The 26,162-nt window shown below is 48.8% G+C and overlaps 1 protein-coding gene across 2 annotated transcripts in view; it reads left to right on the plus strand.

Moving 5' to 3' along the window:
• The window catches only part of LOC134994354 (piwi-like protein 1), a 549,333-nt gene that overhangs the window by 202,071 nt on the left and 321,100 nt on the right, over positions 1–26,162 (plus strand). For both annotated transcript variants that reach the window (XM_063950974.1, XM_063950975.1), the window contains exons 3-4: positions 545–677; positions 1,201–1,326. In XM_063950974.1, the coding sequence (XP_063807044.1) occupies positions 545–677; positions 1,201–1,326 (259 nt within the window). The remainder of the gene's footprint in view (positions 1–544; positions 678–1,200; positions 1,327–26,162) is intronic.

Consider the following 26,162-nt stretch of genomic DNA (forward strand, 5'->3'; position numbering starts at 1 on the left):
TAAGAATTTACTTACCGATAATTCTATTTCTCGGAGTCCGTAGTGGATGCTGGGCGCCCATCCCAAGTGCGGATTGTCTGCAATACTGGTACATAGTTATTGTTACCAAAAAATCGGGTTATTGCTGTAGTGAGCCATCTTTTCTAGAGGCTCCTCTGTTATCATGCTGTTAACTGGGTTCAGATCACAAGTTGTACAGTGTGATTGGTGTGGCTGGTATGAGTCTTACCCGGGATTCAAAATCCTTCCTTATTGTGTACGCTCGTCCGGGCACAGTATCCTAACTGAGGCTTGGAGGAGGGTCATGGGGGGAGGAGCCAGTGCACACCAGATAGTCCTAAAGCTTTCTTTAGATGTGCCCAGTCTCCTGCGGAGCCGCTATTCCCCATGGTCCTTACGGAGTCCCCAGCATCCACTACGGACTACGAGAAATAGAATTATCGGTAAGTAAATTCTTATTTTTTTTCTTGCTATGGCCTTTGCACCTATAGTGAGGCCTGTTTCCTAAGTTACGTATATCATCTTTTGTTGACACGTACAATAGGTAAGAGACCCCGCAGCAGCAGCAGAAGCAGCGAGACCTGCAGCTCAGCCGCAGCAGCCATTATCAGATCCTCCGCTTGTGGGAAGGGGGCGTCAGAGGGGACCTGGAGGAGCTGAAAGACCACCAGCTGACGGTAATCATTGATTATTATCCCAGCTATAATGACGCGTGTTCTCCAGTCACAGCAGTAATGACATTAAAGATAAAAGAAAATACATTAGCATAGTCCAGAGTTTCCCAATTCTGCCATTACAGTCCAGATTTTAAGGCTATCCTGGCTTGAGTCTAGATGGCCACATCAAACTATATTCACAGGTGTGTGTGTGGGGTAATTTTAATGTTGAATTCTATTATTAACCCTTTCATGACAAAGTAGGCTGGATGACGGTGTCTTAACTTGCTCATTGTGAGATGTGCCAAGTGTTGTGTGAGGCCTTTCCGGGCTTTTCCCGCCAGCTCTGGCGTTAGTCTGTGTGCAGATTAGTGGCGGATATGTGTTACTATATTACATGTATCAAATCTATTTTCTCTTGTTTTCTTAATTTTTGTAAATTGTATGAAAGCATCAAATAGGGGAACATTTGTGTGACTTCAAAACGGTATGTTTATTATGCAAGGAATGTTTTTCTTCGTTAATGTGTGTCTTTATAATTCAGTTCAACAGCTGTCAGCTGGGTTTCAGGAGATTTCGCTCGCGGAGCGGGGAGGTCGTAGGCGTGATTTCCATGACCTTGGCGTAAACACCCGACTGGCAATCGAACATGTCAAAGCGTCCAAAACCGGTCAGTGCACTGTTTTGTAGTCGATTGATTTTATTCTTGCTTATCGGATACTGTAATCGTTGTCCCTGTCCGTATCCTATTTTCTCTATCATCCATAAGGGATACTGGGGACTTTAAATTTCTTAAACTGGGTGTGCTGGCTCCTCCCCTCTATGCCCCCTCCCACAGGCAGTTTAGAAAAAAGTGCCCTCAGGAGAGGATACACACTCTAGAGCTCCAGAGAGTTTCCTTCAGTTTATTTTAAAAACTTTATTATTTTCGGTATGCTGTTTGGACAACAGCATACCTGTACCGTGGGAGTTAGGGAGGGGGATGGTTACCAGCCTCTTCAGGCGTCGGAGCCGCTTCCATGCCGCAGGATTGCCATCCTGAGAGGTTGTTGTACAACGGGGCACTGCGCCTTGGCGGTCGCAATCGCGCCGCACACCCCTAACGCTTGCCTGAAGGTGAGAAGAGTGGTGAGTACAAACTGGGGGCCCTGCTAGGGGGGGTCCCCCGGTTCTTGGTGCGGCGCAAACGCAGGGGCGGCATATGGACGCTACACGGAACAGACGTTTTATACAGGTTGAGTATCCCTTATCCAAATATTCCGAAATACGGAATATTCCGAAATACGGACTTTTTTGAGTGAGAGTGAGATAGTGAAACCTTTGTTTTTTGATGGCTCAATGTACACAAACTTTGTTTAATACACAAAGTTATTAAAAATATTGTATTAAATGAGCTCCAGGCTGTGTGTATAAGGTGTATATGAAACATAAATGAATTGTGTGAATGTAGACACACTTTGTTTAATGCACAAAGTTATAAAAAATATTGGCTATAATTACCTTCAGGCTGTGTGTATAAGGTGTATATGTAACATAAATGCATTCTGTGCTTAGATTTAGGTCCCATCACCATGATATCTCATTATGGTATGCAATTATTCCAAAATACGGAAAAATACGATATCCAAAATACCTCTGGTCCCAAGCATTTCGGATAAGGGATACTCAACCTGTATTAGGTTTTCTCTATCGTCCTAAGTGGATGCTGGGGTTCCTGAAAGGACCATGGGGAATAGCGGCTCCGCAGGAGACAGGGCACAAAAGTAAAGCTTTTACAGGTCAGGTGGTGTGTACTGGCTCCTCCCCCTATGACCCTCCTCCAGACTCCAGTTAGATTTTTGTGCCCGGCCGAGAAGGGTGCAATTCTAGGTGGCTCTCATAAAGAGCTGCTTAGAGAGTTTAGCTTAGGTTTTTTATTTTACAGTGATTCCTGCTGGCAACAGGATCACTGCAACGAGGGACAGAGGGGAGAAGAAGTGAACTCACCTGCGTGCAGGATGGATTGGCTTCTTGGCTACTGGACATGAAGCTCCAGAGGGACGATCACAGGTACAGCCTGGATGGTCACCGGAGCCACGCCGCCGGCCCCCTCACAGATGCTGAAGCAAGAAGAGGTCCAGAATCGGCGGCTGAAGACTCCTGCAGTCTTCTTAAGGTAGCGCACAGCACTGCAGCTGTGCGCCATTTTCCTCTCAGCACACTTCACACGGCAGTCACTGAGGGTGCAGGGCGCTGGGGGGGGGGGCGCCCTGGGAGGCAAATGAAAACCTTTAAAAAGGCTAAAAATACCTCACATATAGCCCCAGAGGCTATATGGAGATATTTACCCCTGCCTAAATGTACTAAATAGCGGGAGACGAGCCCGCCGAAAAAGGGGCGGGGCCTATCTCCTCAGCACACGGCGCCATTTTCTGTCACAGCTCCGCTGGTCAGGAAGGCTCCCAGGTCTCTCCCCTGCACTGCACTACAGAAACAGGGTATAACAGAGAGGGGGGGCAAAATAAATGGCAATATATTAATATAAAAGCAGCTATAAGGGAGCACTTAATCATAAGGCTATCCCTGTCATATATAGCGCTTTTTGGTGTGTGCTGGCAGACTCTCCCTCTGTCTCCCCAAAGGGCTAGTGGGTCCTGTCTTCGTATAGAGCATTCCCTGTGTGTCTGCTGTGTGTCGGTACGTGTGTGTCGACATGTATGAGGACGTTATTGGTGTGGAGGCGGAGCAATTGCCAAATATGAGGATGTCACCTCCTAGGGGGTCGACACCAGAATGGATGCCTTTATTTGTGGAATTACGGGATAGCGTCAACTCGCTTAAGCAGTCGTTTGCCGACATGAGGCGGCCGGACACTCAATTAGTGCCTGTCCAGGCGCCTCAAACACCGTCAGGGGCTGTAAAACGCCCCTTGCCTCAGTCGGTCGACACAGACCAAGACACAGGCACTGATTCCGGTGGTGAAGGTGACGAATCAACCGTATTTTCCAGTAGGGCCACACGTTATATGATTTTGGCAATAAAGGAGATGTTACATTTAGCTGATACTACAGGTACCACTAAACAGGGTATTATGTGGGGTGTGAAAAAACTACCAGTAGTTTTTACCGAATCAGAAGAATTAAATGACGTGTGTGATGAAGCGTGGGGTGCCCCGATAAAAAACTGCTAATTTCAAATTATTGGCTTTATACCCTTTCCCGCCAGAGGTTAGGGAGCGCTGGGAAACACCTCCTAGGGTGGACAAAGCGCTAACACGCTTATCAAAACAAGTGGCGTTACCCTCTCCTGAGACGGCCGCACTTAAAGATCCATCAGATAGGAGGATGGAAAATATCCAAAAAGGTATATACACACATGCAGGTGTTATACTACGACCAGCTATTGCGACTGCCTGGATGTGCAGTGCTGGGGTAGTTTGGTCAGAGTCCCTGATCGAAAATATTGATACCCTGGACAGGGACAATATTTTACTGTCGTTAGAACAAATAAAGGATGCATTTCTTTATATGCGTGATGCACAGAGAGATATCTGCACACTGGCATCACGGGTAAGTGCTATGTCCATTTCGGCCAGAAGAGCTTTATGGACACGACAGTGGACAGGCGATGCGTAGAGGAGTTATTTGGGGTCGGTCTATCGGATTTGGTGGCCACGGCTACGGCCGGGAAATCCACCTTTCTACCTCAAGTCACTCCCCAACAGAAAAAGGCACCGACCTTTCAACCGCAGCCCTTTCGTTCCTTTAAAAATAAGAGAGCAAAGGGCTATTCATATCTGCCACGAGGCAGAGGACGAGGGAAGAGACAGCAACAGGCAGCTCCTTCCCAGGAACAGAAGCCCTCCCCGGCTTCTACAAAAGCCTCAGCATGACGCTGGGGCTTCGCAAGCGGACTCGGGGGCGGTAGGCGGTCGTCTCAAGAATTACAGCGCGCAGTGGGCTCACTCGCAGGTAAATCCCTGGATCCTGCAGATAATATCTCAGGGGTACAGGTTGAAATTAGAGACAGAGCCACCTCGCCGTTTCCTGAAGTCTGCTTTACCAACGTTCCCCTCAGAAAGGGAGACGGTTTTGGAAGCCATTCACAAGCTGTATTCTCAGCAGGTGATAGTCAAGGTACCTCTTCTACAACAAGGGAAGGGGTATTATTCCACTCTTTTTGTGGTACCGAAGCCGGATGGCTCGGTAAGGCCTATTCTAAATCTGAAGTCCTTGAACCTGTACATAAAGAAGTTCAAGTTCAAGATGGAGTCACTCAGAGCAGTGATAGCGAACCTGGAAGAAGGGGACTTTATGGTATCCTTGGACATCAAGGATGCGTATCTCCACGTTCCAATTACCCCTCACACCAGGGGTACCTCAGGTTCGTTGTACAAAACTGTCACTATCAGTTTCAGACGCTGCCGTTTGGTTTGTCCACGGCACCTCGGGTCTTTACAAAGGTAATGGCCGAGATAATATTTCTTCTTCGAAGAAAAGGCGTATTAATTATCCCATACTTGGACGATCTCCTAATAAGGGCAAGGTCCAGAGAACAGCTAGAGATGGGTTTAGCACTATCTCAAGAGGTGCTAAAGCAGCACGGATGGATTCTGAATATTCCAAAATCCCAATTAATGCCGACAACTCGTCTGCTGTTCCTGGGGATGATTCTGGACACAGTTCAGAAAAAGGTTTTTCTTCCCGAAGAAAAAGCCAAGGAGTTATCTGACCTGGTCAGGAACCTCCTAAAACCAGGAAAGGTGTCTGTACATCAATGCACAAGAGTCCTGGGAAAAAATGGTAGCTTCTTACGAAGCAATCCCTTTCGGCAGATTCCATGCAAAGGGATCTGTTGGACAAATGGTCAGGGTCGCATCTTCAGATGCACCTGCGGATAACCCTGTCGCCGAGGACAAGGGTATCCCTTCTGTGGTGGTTGCAGGAGGCTCATCTATTGGAGGGCCGCAGATTCGGCATGCAGGATTGGATCCTGGTGACCACGGATGCCAGCCTGAGAGGCCGGGGAGCAGTCACACAGGGAAGAAATTTCCAGGGAGTGTGGTCGAGCCTGAAAAAGTCTCTTCACATAAGCATTCTGGAACTAAGAGCAATCTACAATGCTCTAAGCCAGGCGGAACCTCTGCTTCAAGGAAGACCGGTGTTGATCCAGTCGGACAACATCACGGCAGTCGCCCATGTAAACAGACAGGGCGGCACAAGAAGCAGGAGGGCAATGGCAGAAGCTGCCAGGATCCTTCGCTGGGCGGAGAATCACGTGATAGCACTGTCAGCAGTATTCATCCCGGGCGTGGACAACTGGGAAGCAGACTTCCTCAGCAGACACGACCTTCACCCGGGAGAGTGGGGACTTCATCCAGAAGTTTTCCACATGCTATTAAACCGTTGGGTAAAACCAATGGTGGACATGATGGCGTCTCGCCTCAACAAAACACTGGACAGGTATTGCGCCAGGTCAAGAGATCCGCAGGCAATAGCTGTGGACGCGCTGGTAACACCTTGGGTGTACCAGTCGGTATATGTGTTTCCTCCTCTGCCTCTCATACCAAAGGTATTGAGGATTATACGGCAAAGAGGAGTAAGACTAGTGGCTCCGGATTGGCCAAGAAGGACTTGGTACCCGGAACTTCAAGAGATGGTCACGGACGATCCGTGGCCTCTACTTCTGAGAAGGGACCTGCTTCAGCAGGGTCCTTGTCTTTTTCAAGACTTACCGCGGCTGCGTTTGACGGCATGGCGTTTGAATGCCAGATCCTAAAAGGAAAAGGCATTCCAGAAGAAGTCATTCCTACCTTGATAAAGGCAAGGAAGGAAGTCACCGCGAAGCATTATCGCCGTATTTGGCGAAAATATGTTGCGTGGTGCGAGCAGCGGAGTGCTCCGATGGAGGAATTTCAACTGGGTCGTTTTCCTACATTTCCTGCAATCAGGATTGTCTATGGGTCTCAAATTGGGATCTATTAAGGTTCAAATTTCGGCCCTATCAATATTCTTCCAAAAAGAATTGGCCTCAGTCCCTGAGGTCCAGATTTTTATCAAAGGAGTACTGCATATACAGCCTCCTGTGGTGCCTAAGGTGGCACCGTGGGATCTAAATGTAGTTTTAGATTTCCTCAAATCCAATTGGTTTGAACCACTAAAGAATGTGGATTTGAAATATCTCACATGGAAAGTGACTATGTTACTGGCCCTGGCTTCGGCCGGGAGAGTATCTGAACTGGCGGCTTTGTTTTATAAAAGCCCTTATTTAATTTTCCATTCGACATAGGGCAGAGCTGCGGACGCGTCCGCATTTTCTCCCTAAGGTGGTATCAGCGTTTCACCTGAACCAGCCTATTGTAGTGCCTGCGGCTACAGATGACTTGAAGGACTCCAAGTTGTTGGACGTTGTCAGAGCCTTAAAAATATACATTTAAAGGACGGCTGGAGTCAGAAAATCTGACTCGCTGTTTATACTGTATGCACCCAACAAGTTGGGTGCACCTGCTTCTAAGCAGTCGATTGCTCGTTGGATTTGTAACAAAATTCAACTTGTACATTCTGTGGCAGGCCTGCCACAGCCTAAATCTGTTAAGGCCCATTCCGCAAGGAAGGTGGGCTCATCTTGGGCGGCTGCCCGAGGGGTCTCGGCATTACAACTCTGCCGAGCAGCTACGTGGTCAGGGGAGAACACGTTTGTAAATTTTTACAAATTTGATACCCTGGCAAAGGAGGACCTGGAGTTCTCTCATTCGGTGCTGCAGAGTCATCCGCACTCTCCCGCCCGTTTGGGAGCTTTGGTATAATCCCCATGGTCCTTTCAGGAACCCCAGCATCCACTTAGGACGATAGAGAAAATAAGAATTTACTTACCGATAATTCTATTTCTCGGAGTCCGTAGTGGATGCTGGGCGCCCATCCCAAGTGCGGATTATCTGCAATACTTGTACATAGTTATTGTTAACTAATTCGGGTTATTGTTTAGGAAGCCATCTTTCAGAGGCTCCTCTGTTATCATACTGTTAACTGGGTTTAGATCACAAGTTGTACGGTGTGATTGGTGTGGCTGGTATGAGTCTTACCCGGGATTCAAAATCCTCCCTTATTGTGTACGCTCGTCCGGGCACAGTACCTAACTGGAGTCTGGAGGAGGGTCATAGGGGGAGGAGCCAGTACACACCACCTGACCTGTAAAAGCTTTACTTTTGTGCCCTGTCTCCTGCGGAGCCGCTATTCCCCATGGTCCTTTCAGGAACCCCAGCATCCACTACGGACTCCGAGAAATAGAATTATCGGTAAGTAAATTCTTATTTTACACATGTTAGGAGACATTGCCAGTATAAATAAACTGTATAGCTCCAGTGCCATTACAGGGGGCGGAGCTTCCTCAGTCTGGGACCAGCTGCATTTAGGCACCTTCCTCTGCTTACAGCTGCAGCAGGAAGGACACACAGCTCCTCCAGACACTCGGGATATGCAGGGAAACTGGTACAGTGGTGTAACTAAGGGGGAGAGCAGCTATTGTACATGCTTAGTGTCCTGAAAAGGACAAAAACTCTGGTATTACACCATGATATAGACAGACTGCATTCTTACTGAGTCTGCCAGGCTTGGGTGTGCTGTTCCTCTCACTCTGTCTCCTTCTCACATACAGTAAGGGCGGGCTTGCTTTTGAATATTTCTCTATCGTCCTAGTGGATGCTGGGGTTCCTGAAAGGACCATGGGGAATAGCGGCTCCGCAGGAGACAGGGCACAAAAAGTAAAGCTTTTCCAGATCAGGTGGTGTGCACTGGCTCCTCCCCCTATGACCCTCCTCCAGACTCCAGTTAGATTTTTGTGCCCGGCCGAGAAGGGTGCAATCTAGGTGGCTCTCCTAAAGAGCTGCTTAGAGAAAGTTTAGCTTAGGTTTTTTATTTTACAGTGAGTCCTGCTGGCAACAGGATCACTGCAACGAGGGACTGAGGGGAGAAGAAGTGAACTCACCTGCGTGCAGGATGGATTGGCTTCTTGGCTACTGGACATTAGCTCCAGAGGGACGATCACAGGTACAGCCTGGATGGTCACCGGAGCCGCGCCGCCGGCCCCCTTGCAGATGCTGAAGTTAGAAGAGGTCCAGAATCGGCGGCTGGAGACTCTGACAGTCTTCTAAAGGTAGCGCACAGCACTGCAGCTGTGCGCCATTTTCCTCTCAGCACACTTCACACGCTGTCACTGAGGGTGCAGGGCGCTGGGGGGGGGCGCCCTGGGAGGCAAATGTAAACCTATATACTGGCTAAAAATACCTCACATATAGCCCCCAGAGGCTATATGGAGATATTTAACCCCTGCCAAACTTCACTAAAGAGCGGGAGACGAGCCCGCCGTAAAAGGGGCGGGGCCTATCTCCTCAGCACACAGCGCCATTTTTTCTCTCACAGAAAGGCTGGAGAGAAGGCTCCCAGGCTCTCCCCTGCACTGCACTACAGAAACAGGGTTTAAACAGAGAGGGGGGGCACAAATTGGCGATATAAATATATATATAAAGATGCTATTAGGGAGAAACACTTATATAAGGTTGTCCCTATGTAATTATAGCGTTTTTTGGTGTGTGCTGGCAAACTCTCCCTCTGTCTCTCCAAAGGGCTAGTGGGGTCCTGTCCTCTGTCAGAGCATTCCAGGTGTGTGTGCTGTGTGTCGGTACGTGTGTGTCGACATGTATGAGGACGATGCTGGAGGAGGCGGAGAAATTGCCTGTAATGGTGATGTCACTCTCTAGGGAGTCGACACCGGAATGGATGGCTTATTTAGGGAATTACGTGAGAATGTCAACACGCTGCAAGGTCGGTTGACGACATGAGACGGCCGACAAACAATTAGTAACGGTCCAGGCGTCTCAGAAACACCGTCAGGGTTTTTTTAATAAAAAACGCCCATTTACCTCAGTCGGTCGACACAGACACAGACACGGACACTGAATCCAGTGTCGACGGTGAATAAACAAACGTATTCCTCATTAGGGCCACATGTTAAGGGCAATGAAGGAGCTGTTACATATTTCTGATACTACAAGTACCACAAAAAAGGGTATTATGTGGAAGTGAAAAAACTACCTGTAGTTTTCCTGAATCAGATAAAATAAAATGAAGTGTGTGATGATGCGTGGGTTTACCCCGATAGCAAATATTGGCGTTATACCTTTTCCCGCCAGAAGTTAGGGCGCGTTGGGAAACACCCATTAGGGTGGATAAGGCGCTCACACGCTTATCAAGTGGCGTTACCGTCTCCAAATACGGCCGCCCTCAAGGAGCCAGCTGATAGGCAGCTGGAAAAATATCCTAAAAAGTATATACACACAGACGGTGGTTATACTGCGACCAGCGATCGCCATCAGCCTGGAGATGCAGTGCTGGGTTGGCTTGGTCCAATTCCCTGACTAAAAATATTTTATTGATATAGAGCATTTAATAGGATGCATTCTATATATATGTATGCGAGATGCACAGAGGGATATTTGCACTCTGGCATCAAGATAAGTGCGTTGTCCATATCTCCCAGAAGATGTCATGGACACGACAGTGGTCAGGTGATACCGATCCCATACGGCACATGGAAGTATTGCCGTATAAAGGGAAGGAGTTATTTGGGGTCGGTCCGTCGGACCTGGGGGCCACGGCCACAGCTGGGAAATCCAACCTTTTTACCCCAAGTTACATCTCAGCAGAAAAAGACACTGTCTTTTCAGCCTCAATCCTTCCGTTCCCATGTGGGCAAGCGGGCAAAAGGCCAGTCATATCTGCCCAGACATAGAGGAAAGGGAAATAGACTGCAGCAGGCAGCCCCTTCCCAGGAAAAGAAGCCCTCCACCAGTGGGGGGGTAGTCTCAAGAGTCTCAGCGCGCAGTGGGATCACTCGCAAGTTGACCCCTAGATCATACAAGTATTATCCCAGGGGTACAGATTGGAGAGTCGAGACATTTTTTCCTCGCAGGTTCCTGAAGCCTGCTTTACCAACGGCTCCCTCCGACAAGGAGGCAGTATTGGGAAAAAATTCACAAGCTGTATTTCCAGCAGGTGATAATCAAAGTACCCCTCCTACAACAAGGAAAAGGGTATTAGTCCTCCACACTATATTGTGGTACTGAAGCCAGACGGCTTGGTGAGACATAGTCTAAATCTGAAATCTTTGAACACTTACATAAAAAGGTTCAAATCAAGATGGAGTCACTCAGAGCAGTGATAGAGAACCGGAAAAAAGGGGACTATATGGTGTCCCTGGACATCAAGGATTACCTCCATGTCCAAATTTGCCCTTCTCAACAAGGGTACCTCTGGTTCGTGATACAGAACTGTCAATATCAGTTTCAGACGCTGCCGTTGAATTATCCACGGCACCCCGGGCCTTTACCAAGGTAATGGCCGAAAAGATGATTCTTAAAAGAAGAAAGGCATCTAAATTATCCCTTACTTGGACGATATCCTGAAAGGGACAAGTTTCCAGAGAACAGTTGGAGGTCGGAAAAGAACTATCTAAAGTAGTTCTACGACAGCACGAGTGGATTCTAAATATTCCAAAAATCGCAGCTGTTTTCCGATGATACGTCTGCTGTTCCTAGGAATGATTCTGGGCATAGTCCAGAAAGAGGTATTTCTCCTGGAGGGGAAAGCCAGGGAGTTATCCGACCTAGTCAGAAACCTCCTAAATCCAGGCCAAGTATCAGTGCATCAATGCACAGGAGTCCTGGGAAAAATGGTGGCTTCTTACGAAGCGATTCCATTCGGCAGATCTCACGCAAAAACTTTTCAGGGGGATTTGCTGGACGAATGGTCCGGATCGCATTTTCAGATGCATCAGCGGATAACCCTGTCTCCAAGGACAAGGGTGTCTCTTCTGTGGGGGCTGCAGAGTGCTCATCTTCTAGAGGGCAGCACATTCAGCATTCAGGACTGTGTTCTGGTGACCACGGATGCCAGCCTGAGAGGCTGGGGAACAGTCACACAAGGAAGAAATTTCCAAGGAAGTGTGGTCAAGTCTGGAGATTTCTCTCCACATGAATATACTGGAGCTAAGGGCAATTTACGATGCTCTGAGCCTAGGAAGACCTCTGCTTCAAAGTCAACCGGTGCTGATCCAGTAGGACATCATCATGGCAGTCGCCCACGTAAACAGACGGGGCGGCACAAGAAGCAGGAGGGCAATGACAGCAAGGATTCTTCGCTGGGCGAAAGATCATGTGATAACACTGTCAGCAGTGTTCATTCCGGGAGTGGACAACTAGGAAGATTTCCTCACCATAAATGAATTCCACCCGGAAAAGTGGGAACTTCATCTGGAAGTTTCCACATGTTTGTAAACCGTTGGGAAAGACCAAAGGTGGTTATGATGGTGTCCCACATGAAGCGCCAGGTCTAGAGACCCTCAGGCAATAGCTGGGACGCTCTGGTAACACCGTGGGTGTACCAGTCGGTGTATGTGTTCCCTCCTCTGCCTTTCATACCCAGTGTATGGAGAATGATAGGAAGGAGAGGAGTAAGAACTATACTCGTGGTTCCGGTTTGGGCCAAGAAGAACTTGGTACCCGGAACTTCAAGAGATACTAGAAAGGATCTTGATTCAGCAAGAATCATGTCTGTTCCATGACTTACCGCACAGGGCGGGTGAACGCCGGATCCTAAGGGAAAAAGGCATTCCGGAAGAGGTCATCCCTACCCTGGTCAGAGCCAGGAAGGAGGTGACCCCACAACATTATCACCGCTTAGGTGAAAATATGTTCCATGGTGTGAGGCCAGGAAGGCTCCACGGAAGAATTTCAACTAGGTTAATTCCTACATTTCCTGCAAGCAGGAGTGTATATGGGTCTCAAATTGGGGTCCATTAAGGTTCAAATTTCGACCGGTCGATTTTCTTCCAGAAAGAAATTGGCTTCAGTTCCTGAAGTCCAGAAGTTGTTAAGGGAGTACTGCATATACAACCCCTTTTTGATGTCTCCAGTGGCACTGGGCGATCTCAACGTAGTTTGGGATTCCTAAAATCACATTGTTTTAAACAACTCAAATCTGTGGATTTGATATATCTCACATGGAAAGTGACCATGCTGTTGGTCCTGGCCTCGGCCAGGCGAGTGTCAGAATTGGCGGCTTTATCTCACAAAGCCATATCTGATTGTCCATTCGGACAGAGCAAAGCTGTGGACTCGTCCCCAGTTTCTCCCTAAGGTGGTGTCAGCGTTTCACCTGAACCAGCTTATTGTGGTGCCTGCGGCTACTAGGGACTTGGAGGACTCCAAGTTGCTGGATGAAGTCAGGGCCCTGAAAATATAGTTTCCAGGTCGGCTGGAGTCAGGAAATCTGACTTGCTGTTTATCCTGTATGCACCCAACAAGCTGGGTGCTCCTGCTTCTAAGCAGACTATTGCTCGTTGGATTTGTAGTACAATTCAGCTTGCACATTCTGTGGCAGGCTTGCCACAGCAAAAAATATGTAAATGCCCATTCCACAAGGAAGGTGGGCTCATCTTGGGCGGCTGCCCGAGGGGTCTCGGCATTACAACTCTGCCGAGCAGCTACGTGGTCGGGGGAGAACACGTTTGTAAAATTTTACAAATTTGATACCCTGGCAAAAGAGGACCTGGAGTTCTCTCATTCGGTGCTGCAGAGTCATCCGCACTCTCCCGCCCGTTTGGGAGCTTTGGTATAATCCCCATGGTCCTTTCAGGAACCCCAGCATCCACTAGGACGATAGAGAAAATAAGAATTTACTTACCGATAATTCTATTTCTCGGAGTCCGTAGTGGATGCTGGGCGCCCATCCCAAGTGCGGATTATTCTGCAATACTTGTACATAGTTATTGTTACAAAAATCGGGTTATTGTTGTAGGAAGCCGTCTTTCAGAGGCTCCTTTTGTTATCATACTGTTAACTGGGTTTAGATCACAAGTTGTACGGTGTGATTGGTGTGGCTGGTATGAGTCTTACCCGGGATTCAAAATCCTCCCTTATTGTGTACGCTCGTCCGGGCACAGTACCTAACTGGAGTCTGGAGGAGGGTCATAGGGGGAGGAGCCAGTGCACACCACCTGATCTGGAAAAGCTTTACTTTTTGTGCCCTGTCTCCTGCGGAGCCGCTATTCCCCATGGTCCTTTCAGGAACCCCAGCATCCACTACGGACTCCGAGAAATAGAATTATCGGTAAGTAAATTCTTATTTTGTGTGTGTAGTGTTGTCTACTGTAAACATGGTAAAACACCAACTTAGGGGGCTGGGGGGGAGGGTCAAGAGCCTTCCTGGCTAGGTGCCAATTAAATCCATGATGTCAGACATGTCCTCCCAGCTCACTGCTAATACTCAAAAGACACAACAACTGCAGCAGGCTGTTGCAGACCTAGCTGCAAGGGCAGATTAAAAACCGCTCCCCCTCCTTAGTTCAGGGCCACAAAAACGTGGGCTGCCTGCTTTACTCTCAGAATCTGAGGATGAGGTACAGGAGGAGGGGGAGGAATTGGATCCTATTACAGGGGATTCACCTTCTGCACAGGGTATTGAGCCCCTCATACTTGCTATACGGGACGTGTTAAAACCCCCTCTAGAGGACGCTGCAGTACAGCAGTCATTTTTCTCAGCACAGAACAAAATCAGTGTCACTTTCCCTGATTCTCAGAACTGGATGACCTGTTTAAGATAGCCTGGAGAAATCAAGATAAAAAGTATCTGGTGACAAAACTGTATTTGCACACTTTCCAATTTGCTCCTGAAGGTAGGAAAAACTGTCAAGAACCCCCGGTCGTAGACGTATCGGTATCTCGTCTATCTAAATAGGCGGTGCTACCAGCTCCGTGCTCCTTTACAATAGAGGACCCTGGGGATAGGAAAATAGAAACTACACTGAAGTCTATTTACACAGCGCCTGGTGTATAACAAAAAGACCGGTGATAGTGTTGCTTGATGACACATGCCATTCACACCTGGGCAACTCAAATTCAAGAGGGCCTTTTGGGGGATATGTCCCTGGTCACTACGATGACTATCCTAAAACACATAGAAGACACTGCACGCGTCCTGTGTGACTCTCTCAAGGAGATAGACAATATAAATGCTAGGACTACTGCTATGGCAGTCGGCACCCAGAGCCTTGTGGCTGCGTCAATGGATAGCGGACGCAGATTCCAAGCGCATTGTAGAGTCTCTTCCTTTTTCAGGGGATTGGCTCTTCGGGGTTCAGTTGGATACGTGGATTTCTAAGGTTACTGCAGGGAAATCCAAGTTTCTCCCCTCTGGTGCCCTGCCGGCTAGGCGTTTCTACCCGCACCCGTCTACTCAGTCCTTTCGATCTGCCAGGTTCAGATCAAGAACCAGAGACGCCTCCAACGCGGCGAGAGGCACCAGAGGTAAACCAAGAAAACCAGCCGCTGCTGGTTCTCAAGAACAAAGCACCAGTTCAGCTTCCACTAAGGCCCTCGGTATGACCTCAGGGAATCTCGAAGTGGGAGCTCTATTGCGTCACTTCAGTCGCGTCTGGGAAAGCTCCTGCCAGGATGCCTGGGTAAGGGACCTAATTTCTCAGGGCTACAAGCTGGAGTTCGACAGTGCTCCTCTCCAACGATTTTTCAAATCAAGCTTACTAGTTTTGGAGGATACCCGAGTTACGCTACAACAGGCCATCCTAAAGTTGGTCGAGTCCCATGTCATTGTTCCAATGCCACTACAACAACAACAGGGAAAGGGTTACTACTCCAACCTGTTTGTGGTACTGAAACCAGACGGTTCGGTAATGCACATTTTGAATCTACAATCCTTGAACCCTTACCTAAGGGTTTTCAAGTTCAAGACGGAATCCTTGTGAGCAGTGATTGCGGGTCTGGAGGAGCAGGAGTTCATGGTTTTCGTTGGATATAAAGGATGCTTATCTCCATATTCCGATATGGCCGCCTCACCAGGCTTACATACGGTTCACCCTGCTGGACTATCACTACCAGTTCCAGGCGCTACCCTTCGGACTGTCCACAGCTCTGAGGGTCTTCATGAAGGTGATGGCGGAAATGATGCTCCAGCTCCGAGTCCATAGGGTCAATATTGTCCCTTACCTGGACGATCTCTTGATAAAAGCGAGATCCAGGGAACTTCTAGTGCTCAGTATAGACCGCACTGTTCGGCTTCTGTCACAACATGGGTGGATGCTCAATTTGCAGAAGTACCACCTGGAGCCTGTTTCTGGATACAGTGGATCAAAGTATTCCTCCTTGAGGACAAAGCGAGGACGCTTCAGGAAATGGTCAGAGTGGTCCTATGGCCGACTTGGATATCCATCCATCTTTGCATAAGATTTTTGGGAAAGATGGTAGCCTCATACGAGGCGATCCAGTACGGAAAGTTCCATACCAGAACATTTCAGTTGGATCTCCTGAGCAAGTGGTCCGGATCACATCTTCAGATGCATCGGATTATACGTTTATCACCTCGGGCCAGGTTTTCCCTTCTGTGGTGGCTACAGTCCTCAAACCTACTGGAAGGTCGGCGTTTCGGAATTCAGGATTGGATCCTCCTCACGACAGATGCGAGTCTGAGGGGATGGGGAGCTGTCACCCAAGGGGATCCGTTCCAGGGCAGGTGGTCAGCCTACGAAGCCCTACTTCCAATCAACATTTTGGAGCTTCAGGCCTCTTCTCTGCTCAGGGATCGAGCTGTTCAGGTTCTGTCGGACAACGCCACGGCTGTGGCTTATATCAATCGACAAGGAGGGACGAGAAACAGCCTGAATGCAAGAGGTGTCAAAGATACTCCTCTGGGCGGGAAGAAATGCAAGAGCAAGCATTGTCGGCCATCTTCATTCTGGAGATGGACAACTGGGAGGCGGTCTTCCTCAGTCTTCACAATCTCCACCCGGGGGAGTGGGGGCCTACAACCACAAGTGTTCAAACAGATCATCAACCTGTGGGGCTGTCCGCAGATAGACATGATGGCTTCTTGACTCAACAAGAAGCTTCGCTGATATTGTTCATGAATCAGCGACCCTCAGGTGAGTGCATTGGATGCTCTGACGACGCTTTGGCCTTACTGGCTGGTCTACCTGTTTCCTCAGATTCCTTTGCTCCCGAGGGTGCTAAAGCGAATCAGGAATCCAAGAGTCCAGGCAATTCTGATTGCCCCGGATTGGCCTTGAAGGGCGTGGTACGCGGATCTTCTGGACATATCCATAAAAGACCCTTGGCCTCTACCAATGGGAAGAGATCTTCTTCAACAAGGACCATTCGTTTTCCCGGACTTACGGTGACTTCTGTTGACGGCATGGCGGTTGAGCAGGAACATCCTAGCTCACGAAGGTCTTTCCAAAAAAGTTATTGCAACTATGGTTCAGGCCAGAAAGCCTGTGATGTCAAAACACTATCATAATATCTGGAAAAGATGTGTCTCTTGGTGCGATGAATGCAAATACCCTCCTGCGAAGTTTCACCTCGGACGTTTCTTTTCCTGCAGGCTGTTGTGGATATGGTGTTATGTCTGTGCTCCCTTAAGGTTCAGATTTCAGCCCCCTCTGTTTTCTTCCAGAAGAAATTGCCAATGTTACCAGAAGTTCAGACCTTCTTGCAAGGAGAGCTTCACATACAGCCTCCCCTGTGTGCCACCAACAGCACCCTGGAATTTGAATGTGGTATTGGAATTTCTCTATCGTCCTAGTGGATGCTGGGGTTCCTGAAAGGACCATGGGGAATAGCGGCTCCGCAGGAGACAGGGCACAAAAAGTAAAGCTTTTCCAGATCAGGTGGTGTGCACTGGCTCCTCCCCCTATGACCCTCCTCCAGACTCCAGTTAGATTTTTGTGCCCGGCCGAGAAGGGTGCAATCTAGGTGGCTCTCCTAAAGAGCTGCTTAGAAAAAGTTTAGCTAGGTTTTTTATTTTACAGTGATTCCTGCTGGCAACAGGATCACTGCAGCGAGGGACTGAGGGGAGAAGGAGTCAACTCACCTGCGTGCAGGATGGATTGGCTTCTTGGCTACTGGACATCAAGCTCCAGAGGGACGATCACAGGTACAGCCTGGATGGTCACCGGAGCCACGCCGCCGGCCCCCTTGCAGATGCTGAAGACAGAAGAGGTCCAGAATCGGCGGCTGAAGACTCCTGCAGTCTTCAAAAGGTAGCGCACAGCACTGCAGCTGTGCGCCATTTTCCTCTCAGCACACTTCACACGGCAGTCACTGAGGGTGCAGGGCGCTGGGAGGGGGGCGCCCTGGGAGGCAAAATGATTACCTATAAAGGCTAAAAATACCTCACATATAGCCCTAGAGGCTATATGGAGATATTTAACCCCTGCCTAATTTTTCTAAATAGCGGGAGACGAGCCCGCCAGAAAAGGGGCGGGGCCTATCTCCTCAGCACACGGCGCCATTTCCTCTCACAGCTCCGCTGGTCAGGACGGCTCCCAAGTCTCTCCCCTGCACTGCACTACAGAAACAGGGTAAAACAGAGAGGGGGGGGCACATTTATGGCGATATTTTGATATAACAAAGCAGCTATAAGGGAGCACTTAGTATAAGGCTATCCCTGATATATATATATAGCGCTTTTGGTGTGTGCTGGCAAACTCTCCCTCTGTCTCCCCAAAGGGCTAGTGGGTCCTGTCTTCGTTAGGAGCATTCCCTGTGTGTCTGCTGTGTGTCGGTACGTGTGTGTCGACATGTATGAGGACGATATTGGTGTGGAGGCGGAGCAATTGCCAAATATGAGGATGTCACCCCCTAGGGAGTCGACACCGGAATGGATGCCTTTATTTATGGAACTACGGGATAGTGTCAACACGCTAAAGCAGTCGTTTGACGACATGAGGCGGCCGGACAATCAATTAGTGCCTGTCCAGGCGACTCAAACACCGTCAGGGGCTGTGAAACGCCCTTTGCCTCAGTCGGTCGACACAGACCCAGACACAGGCGATGACTCCAGTGGTGACGGTGACGAATCAACCGTATTTTCCAGTAGGGCCACACGTTATATGATTTTGGCAATGAAGGAGGCGTTACATTTAGCTGATACTACAGGTACCACTAAACAGGGTATTATGTGGGGTATGAAAAAACTACCTATAGTTTTTCCTGAATCAGAAGAATTAAATGACGTGTGTAATGAAGCGTGGGTTGCCCCTGATAAAAAGCTGATAATTTCAAAGAAATTATTGGCATTATACCCTTTCCCGCCAGAGGTTAGGGAGCGCTGGGAAACACCTCCTAGGGTGGACAAGGCGCTAACACGCTTATCGAAACAAGTGGCGTTACCCTCTCCTGAGACGGCCGCACTTAAAGATCCATCAGATAGGAGGATGGAAAATATCCAAAAAAGTATATACACACATGCAGGTGTTATACTACGACCAGCTATAGCGACTGCCTGGATGTGCAGTGCTGGGGTAGTTTGGTCAGAGTCCCTGATTGAAAATATTGATACCCTGGACAGGGACAATATTTTACTGTCGTTAGAACAAATAAAGGATGCATTTCTTTATATGCGTGATGCACAGAGGGATATCTGCACACTGGCATCACGGGTAAGTGCTATGTCCATTTCGGCCAGAAGAGCTTTATGGACGCGACAGTGGACAGGCGATGCGGATTCAAAACGACATATGGAAGTTTTGCCGTATAAAGGGGAGGAGTTATTTGGAGTCGGTCTATCAGATTTGGTGGCCACGGCTACAGCCGGGAAATCCACCTTTCTACCTCAAGTCACTCCCCAACAGAAAAAGGCACCGACTTTTCAACCGCAGCCCTTTCGTTCCTTTAAAAATAAGAGAGCAAAGGGCTATTCATATCTGCCACGAGGCAGAGGTCGAGGGAAGAGACAGCAACAGGCAGCTCCTTCCCAGGAACAGAAGCCTTCCCCGGCTTCTACAAAAGCCTCAGCATGACGCTGGGGCTTCTCAAGCGGACTCGGGGACGGTGGGTGGTCGTCTCAAAAATTACAGCGCGCAGTGGGCTCACTCGCAGGTAGATCCCTGGATCCTGCAGATAATATCTCAGGGGTACAGGTTGGAATTAGAGACAGATCCACCTCGCCGTTTCCTGAAGTCTGCTTTACCAACGTCCCCCTCCGAAAGGGAGACGGTTTTGGAAGCCATTCACAAGCTGTACTCTCAGCAGGTGATAGTCAAGGTACCTCTTCTACAACAAGGGAAGGGGTATTATTCCACTCTTTTTGTGGTACCGAAGCCGGATGGCTCGGTAAGGCCTATTCTAAATCTGAAGTCCTTGAACCTGTACATAAAGAAGTTCAAGTTCAAGATGGAGTCACTCAGAGCAGTGATAGCGAACCTGGAAGAGGGGGACTTTATGGTATCCTTGGACATCAAGGATGCGTATCTCCACGTTCCAATTTACCCCTCACACCAGGGGTACCTCAGGTTCGTTGTACAAAACTGTCACTATCAGTTTCAGACGCTGCCGTTCGGATTGTCCACGGCACCTCGGGTCTTTACAAAGGTAATGGCCGAGATGATGATTCTTCTTCGAAGAAAAGGCATATTAATTATCCCATACTTGGACGATCTCCTAATAAGGGCAAGGTCCAGAGAACAGCTAGAGATGGGATTAGCACTGTCGCAAGAAGTGCTAAAACAGCACGGGTGGATTCTGAATATTCCAAAATCCCAGTTAATGCCGACAACTCGTCTGCTGTTCCTAGGGATGATTCTGGACACGGTTCAGAAAAAGGTTTTTCTCCCGGAGGAAAAAGCCAAGGAGTTATCCGAGCTTGTCAGGAACCTCCTAAAACCAGGAAAGGTGTCTGTACATCAATGCACAAGAGTCCTGGGAAAAATGGTGGCTTCTTACGAAGCAATTCCATTCGGCAGATTCCACGCAAGAATTTTCCAAAGGGATCTGTTGGACAAATGGTCAGGGTCGCATCTTCAGATGCACCTGCGGATAACCCTGTCTCCAAGGACAAGGGTGTCTCTTCTGTGGTGGTTGCAGAGTGCTCATCTATTGGAGGGCCGCAGATTCGGCATACAGGATTGGATCCTGGTGACCACGGACGCCAGCCTGAGAGGCTGGGGAGCAGTCACACAAGGAAGAAACTTCCAGGGAGTATGGACGAGCCTGGAAACGTCTCTTCACATAAACATTCTGGAACTAAGAGCAATATACAATGCTCTAAGCCAGGCAGAACCTCTGCTTCAGGGAAAACCGGTGTTGATCCAGTCGGACAACATCACGGCAGTCGCCCATGTGAACAGACAGGGCGGCACAAGAAGCAGGAGTGCAATGGCAGAAGCTGCACAGAGAATCATGTGATAGCACTGTCAGCAGTGTTCATCCCGGGAGTGGACAACTGGGAAGCAGACTTCCTCAGCAGACACGATCTTCACCCGGGAGAGTGGGGACTTCATCCAGAAGTCTTCCATTTGCTGGTAACCCGTTGGGAAAGACCAATGGTGGACATGATGGCGTCTCGCCTCAACAAAAAACTGGACAGGTATTGCGCCAGGTCAAGAGATCCGCAGGCAATAGCTGTGGACGCGCTGGTAACGCCTTGGGTGTACCAGTCGGTGTATGTGTTTCCTCCTCTGCCTCTCATACCAAAAGTATTGAGAATTATACGGCAAAGAGGCGTAAGGACGATACTAGTGGTTCCGGATTGGCCAAGAAGGACTTGGTATTTCTATGGTCCTCCTGGTTTAAACCGTTGATGACGGTAGAAGACTAGTACCTTACGTGGAAGACTGTAAAGTTGCTGGTCCTGGCTTCTGCTAGGCGTGTCTCAGAGTTTGGGGGCCTTAGTGTAAAAGTCCATACTTGGTCTTTTACGAAGACAGAGCAGTGCTCAGGACTAGGCAGCAGTTCCTGCCAAAAGTTGTCTCTGCATTCCACTTGAACCAACCTATTGTGGTTCCATCTAGTTCTGGCTCTTCTGCTCCTCCGGAGGCTTTGGATGCTGTGCGAGCCTTGAAGATCTATGTCAAGAGAACAGCTCGGATCAGAAAGACGGATTCCTTGTTTGTGCTCTATGATGCACAGAAGGAGGGTTGCCCTGCTTCTAAGCAGTCCATTGCTCATTGGCTTAAGTTGACTATCCAACAGGCCTATGTGTTGGCAGCCTTAACTGTTCCAGTCTCTGAAGGTCCACTCTACTAGATCAGTGGGGTCTTCCTGGGTGGCTGCCCGTGGAGTCTCGGCCTTACAACTATGTCGAGCTGCTACCTGGTCGGGTAAGAACACCTTTGTGAAGTTCTACAGGTTTGATACCCTGACCAAAGAGGATACCCAGTTTGGGCAATCGGTGCTGCAGCGGTCTCCGCACGTTCCTGCCCGTTCTGGAAGCTTTGGGACATCCCCATCGTACTAAGTCCCTAGTATCCCTTATGGATGCTAGAGAAAATAGGATTTTACCTACCGGTAAATCCTTTTCTCGTAGGCCATAAGGGATATTGGGCGGCCGCCTCAGTGCGTTGAATTTTCTGCAGGTTGTTTCTTATTTCTCTAACGTCCTAAGTGGATGCTGGGGACTCCGTAAGGACCATGGGAATAGCGGCTCCGCAGGAGACTGGGCACATCTAAAAGACAGCTTTAGGACTATCTGGTGTGCACTGGCTCCTCCCCCTATGACCCTCCTCCAAGCCTCAGTTAGATCTCTGTGCCCGAACGAGAAGGGTGCACACTAGGGGCTCTCCTGAGCTTCTTAGTGAAAGTTTTAGTTTAGGTTTTTTATTTTCAGTGAGACCTGCTGGCAACAGGCTCACTGCATCGAGGGACTAAGGGGAGAAGAAGCGAACTCACCTGCGTGCAGAGTGGATTGGGCTTCTTAGGCTACTGGACATTAGCTCCAGAGGGACGATCACAGGCCCAGCTTGGATGGGTCCCAGAGCCGCGCCGCCGGCCCCCTTACAGAGCCAGAAGGCAGAAGAGGTCCGGAAAATCGGCGGCAGAAGACGTCCTGTCTTCAACAAGGTAGCGCACAGCACTGCAGCTGTGCGCCATTGCTCTCAGCACACTTCACACTCCGGTCACTGAGGGTGCAGGGCGCTGGGGGGGGCGCCCTGAGACGCAATAATAAACACCTTGGATGGCAAAAAATGCATCACATATAGCTCCTGGGCTATATGGATGCATTTAACCCCTGACAAAATACATAAAAAAAACGGGAGATAGGCTCCGCCCCCTTATCGGCGGCCTTATTTCCTCAGCACACTGGCGTCATTTTCCCTCACAGCTCCGTTGGAAGGAAGCTCCCTGGCTCTCCCCTGCAGTCACTACACTACAGAAAGGGTTAAAAAAGAGAGGGGGGCACAAATTAGGCGCAGTATTAACTATACAGCAGCTATAAGGGGAAAAACACATATATAAGGTTATCCCTGTATATATATATATATATATATATATATATATATATATATATATATATATATATATATATATATATATATATATATATATATATATATATATATATAGCGCTCTGGTGTGTGCTGGCAAACTCTCCCTCTGTCTCCCCAAAGGGCTAATGGGGTCCTGTCCTCTATCAGAGCATTCCCTGTGTGTGTGCTGTATGTCGGTACATTTGTGTCGACATGTATGAGGAGAAAAATGATGTGGAGACGGAGCAGATTGCCTGTAATAGTGATGTCACCCCCTAGGGGGTCGACACCTGAGTGGATGAACTGTTGGAAGAAATTACGTGACAGTGTCAGCTCTGTATAAAAGACAGTGGTTGACATGAGACAGCCGGCTACTCAGCTTGTGCCTGTCCAGACGTCTCATAGGCCGTCAGGGGCTCTAAAGCGCCCGTTACCTCAGATGGCAGATATAGACGCCGACACGGATACTGACTCCAGTATTGACGGTGAAGAGACAAATGTGACTTCCAGTAGGGCCACACGTTACATGATTGAGGCAATGAAAAAAAAAATGTTTTACACATTTCTGATAATACGAGTACCACCAAAAAGGGGTATTATGTTCGGTGAGGAAAAACTACCTGTAGTTTTCCTGATTCTGAGAAATTAAATGAGGTGTGTGATGATGCGTGGGTTTCCCCCGATAACAACTGATAATTTCTAAAATGTTATTGGCATTATATCTTTTCCCGCCAGAGGTTAGGGTGCGTTGGGAAACACCCCCTAGGGTGGATAAAGCGCTCACACGCTTGTAAGGGCTCTATCCTCTCCTGAGATGGCCGCCCTTAAGGATCCTGCTGATAGAAAGCAGGAGGGTATCCTTAAATGTATTTACACACATACTGGTGTTATACTGCGACCAGCAATCGCCTCAGCCTGGATGTGCAGTGCTGGGTTGGCGTGGTCGGATTCCCTGACTGAAAATATTGATACCCTAGATAGGGACAGTATATTTTTGCCTATAGAGCATTTGAAAGATGCATTTCTATATATGCGTGATGCACAGCGGACTATTTGCCGACTGGCATCAAGTCAAAGTGCGTTGTCCATTTCTACCAGTAGAGGGTTATGGACACGTCAGTGGTCAGGTGATGCGTATTCCAAACGGCATTTGGAAGTATTGCCTTATTAAGGGGAGGAGTTATTTGGGGTCGGTCTTTCAGACCTGGTGGCCACGGCAACAGCTGGGAAATCCACGTTTGTACCCCAGGTCGCCTCTCAACATGAGAAAACGCCGTATTATCAGGCGCAGTCTTTTCGTGGATAAGCGGGCAAAAGGTTCCTCATTTCTGCCCCGTGACAGAGGGAGAGGAAAAAGGCTGCAGAAATCAGCCAGTTCCCAGGAACAGAAACCCTCTCCCGCCTCTGCCAAGCCCTCAGTATACGCTGGGGCTTTACAAGCAGAATCAGGCACGGTGGGGGGCCCGTCTCAATGAATTTCAGCGCGCAGTGGGCTCACTCGCAAGTAGACCCCTGGATCCTTCAGGTGATATCTCAGGGGTACAAATTAGAATTCGAGACGTCTCCCCCTCGCCGTTTCCTAAAGTCGGCTTTACCGATGTCTCCTTCTGACAGGGAGACCGTTTTGGAAGCCATTCACAAGCTGTATTCCCAGCAGGTGATAATCAAGATACCCCTCCTGCAACAGGGAACGGGGTATTATTCCACACTGTTGTGGTACCGAAGCCGGACGGCTCGGTGAGACAGATTCTAAATCTAAAATCTTTGAACACTTACATACAGAGGTTCAAATTTAAGATTGAGTCACTCAGAGCAGTGATTGCGAACCTGGAAGAAGGGGACTACATGATGTCTCGGGACATCAAGGATGCTTACCTTCATGTCAAAATTTACCCTTCTCACCAAGGGTACCTCAGGTTTATGGTACAGAACTGTCACTATCAGTTCAGACGCTGCCGTATGGATGGTCCACGGCACCCCGGGTCTTTACCAAGGTAATGGCCGAAATGATGATATTCCTTCAAAGGAAGGGAATTTTAGTTATCCCTTACTTGGACAATTCCCTGATAAGGGTAAGATCCAGGGAACAGTTGGAGGTCGGTGTAGCACTATCTCAGGTAGTGTTGCTGCAGCACGGTTGGGTTCTCAATATTCCAAAATCGCAGCTGGTTCCGACGACTTGTCTTCTGTTCCTAGGGATGATCCTGGACACAGTCCAGAAAAAGGTGTTTCTCCCAGAGGAGAAAGCCAGGGAGTTATCCGAGCTAGTCAGGAACCTCCTAAAACCGAGCCAAGTCTTAGTGCATCAATGCACAAGGGTTCTGGGTAAAATGGTGGCTTCCTACGAAGCAATCACATTCGGCAGATTCCACGCAAGAACTTTCCAGTGGGACCTGCTGGACAAATTGTCCGGGTCGCATCTTCAGATGCATCAGCGGATAACCCTGTCACCAAGGACAAGGGGTCCCTCCTGTGGTGGTTGCAGAGTGCTCATCTTCTAGAGGGCTGCAGATTCGGCATTCAGGACTGGGTCCTGGTAACCACGGATGCCAGCCTGCGAGGCTGGGGAGCAGTCACACAGGGAAGGAATATCCAGGACTTATGGTCAAGCCTGGAGACATCACTTCACATAAATAAAGCTAAGGGACATTTACAATGCTCTAAGCTTAGCAAGACCTCTGCTTCAAGGTCAGCCGGTGTTGATCCAGTCGGACAACATCACGGCAGTCACCCACGTAAACAGACAGGGTGGCACAAGAAGCAGGAGGGCAATGGCAGAAGCTGCAAGGATTCTTCGCTGGGCGGAAAATCATGTGATAGCACTGTCAGCAGTATTCATTCCGGGAGTGGATAACTGGGAAGCAGACTTCCTCAGCACGACCGATCAAAGCCAGGAAGGATGTAACCGCAAAAACATTATCACCGCAATTGGCGAAAATATGTTGCGTGGTGCGAGGCCAGTAAGGCCCGACGGTGGAAATTCAACTTGGTCGATTCCTACATTTCCTGCAAACAGGAGTGTCTATGGGCCTGAAATTGGGGTCCATTAAGGTTCAAATTTCGGCCCTGTCAATTTTCTTCCAAAAAGAACTAGCTTCAGTCCCTGAAGTTCAGACGTTTGTAAAAGGGGTACTGCATATACAGCCTCCTTTTGTGCCTCCAGTGGCACTTTGGGATCTCAATGTAGTTTTGGGTTCCAAAAGTCACATTGGTTTGAAC

The sequence above is a fragment of the Pseudophryne corroboree genome, chromosome 2, assembly GCF_028390025.1.
Source record: "Pseudophryne corroboree isolate aPseCor3 chromosome 2, aPseCor3.hap2, whole genome shotgun sequence".
Taxonomy (NCBI): Eukaryota; Metazoa; Chordata; class Amphibia; order Anura; family Myobatrachidae; genus Pseudophryne; species Pseudophryne corroboree.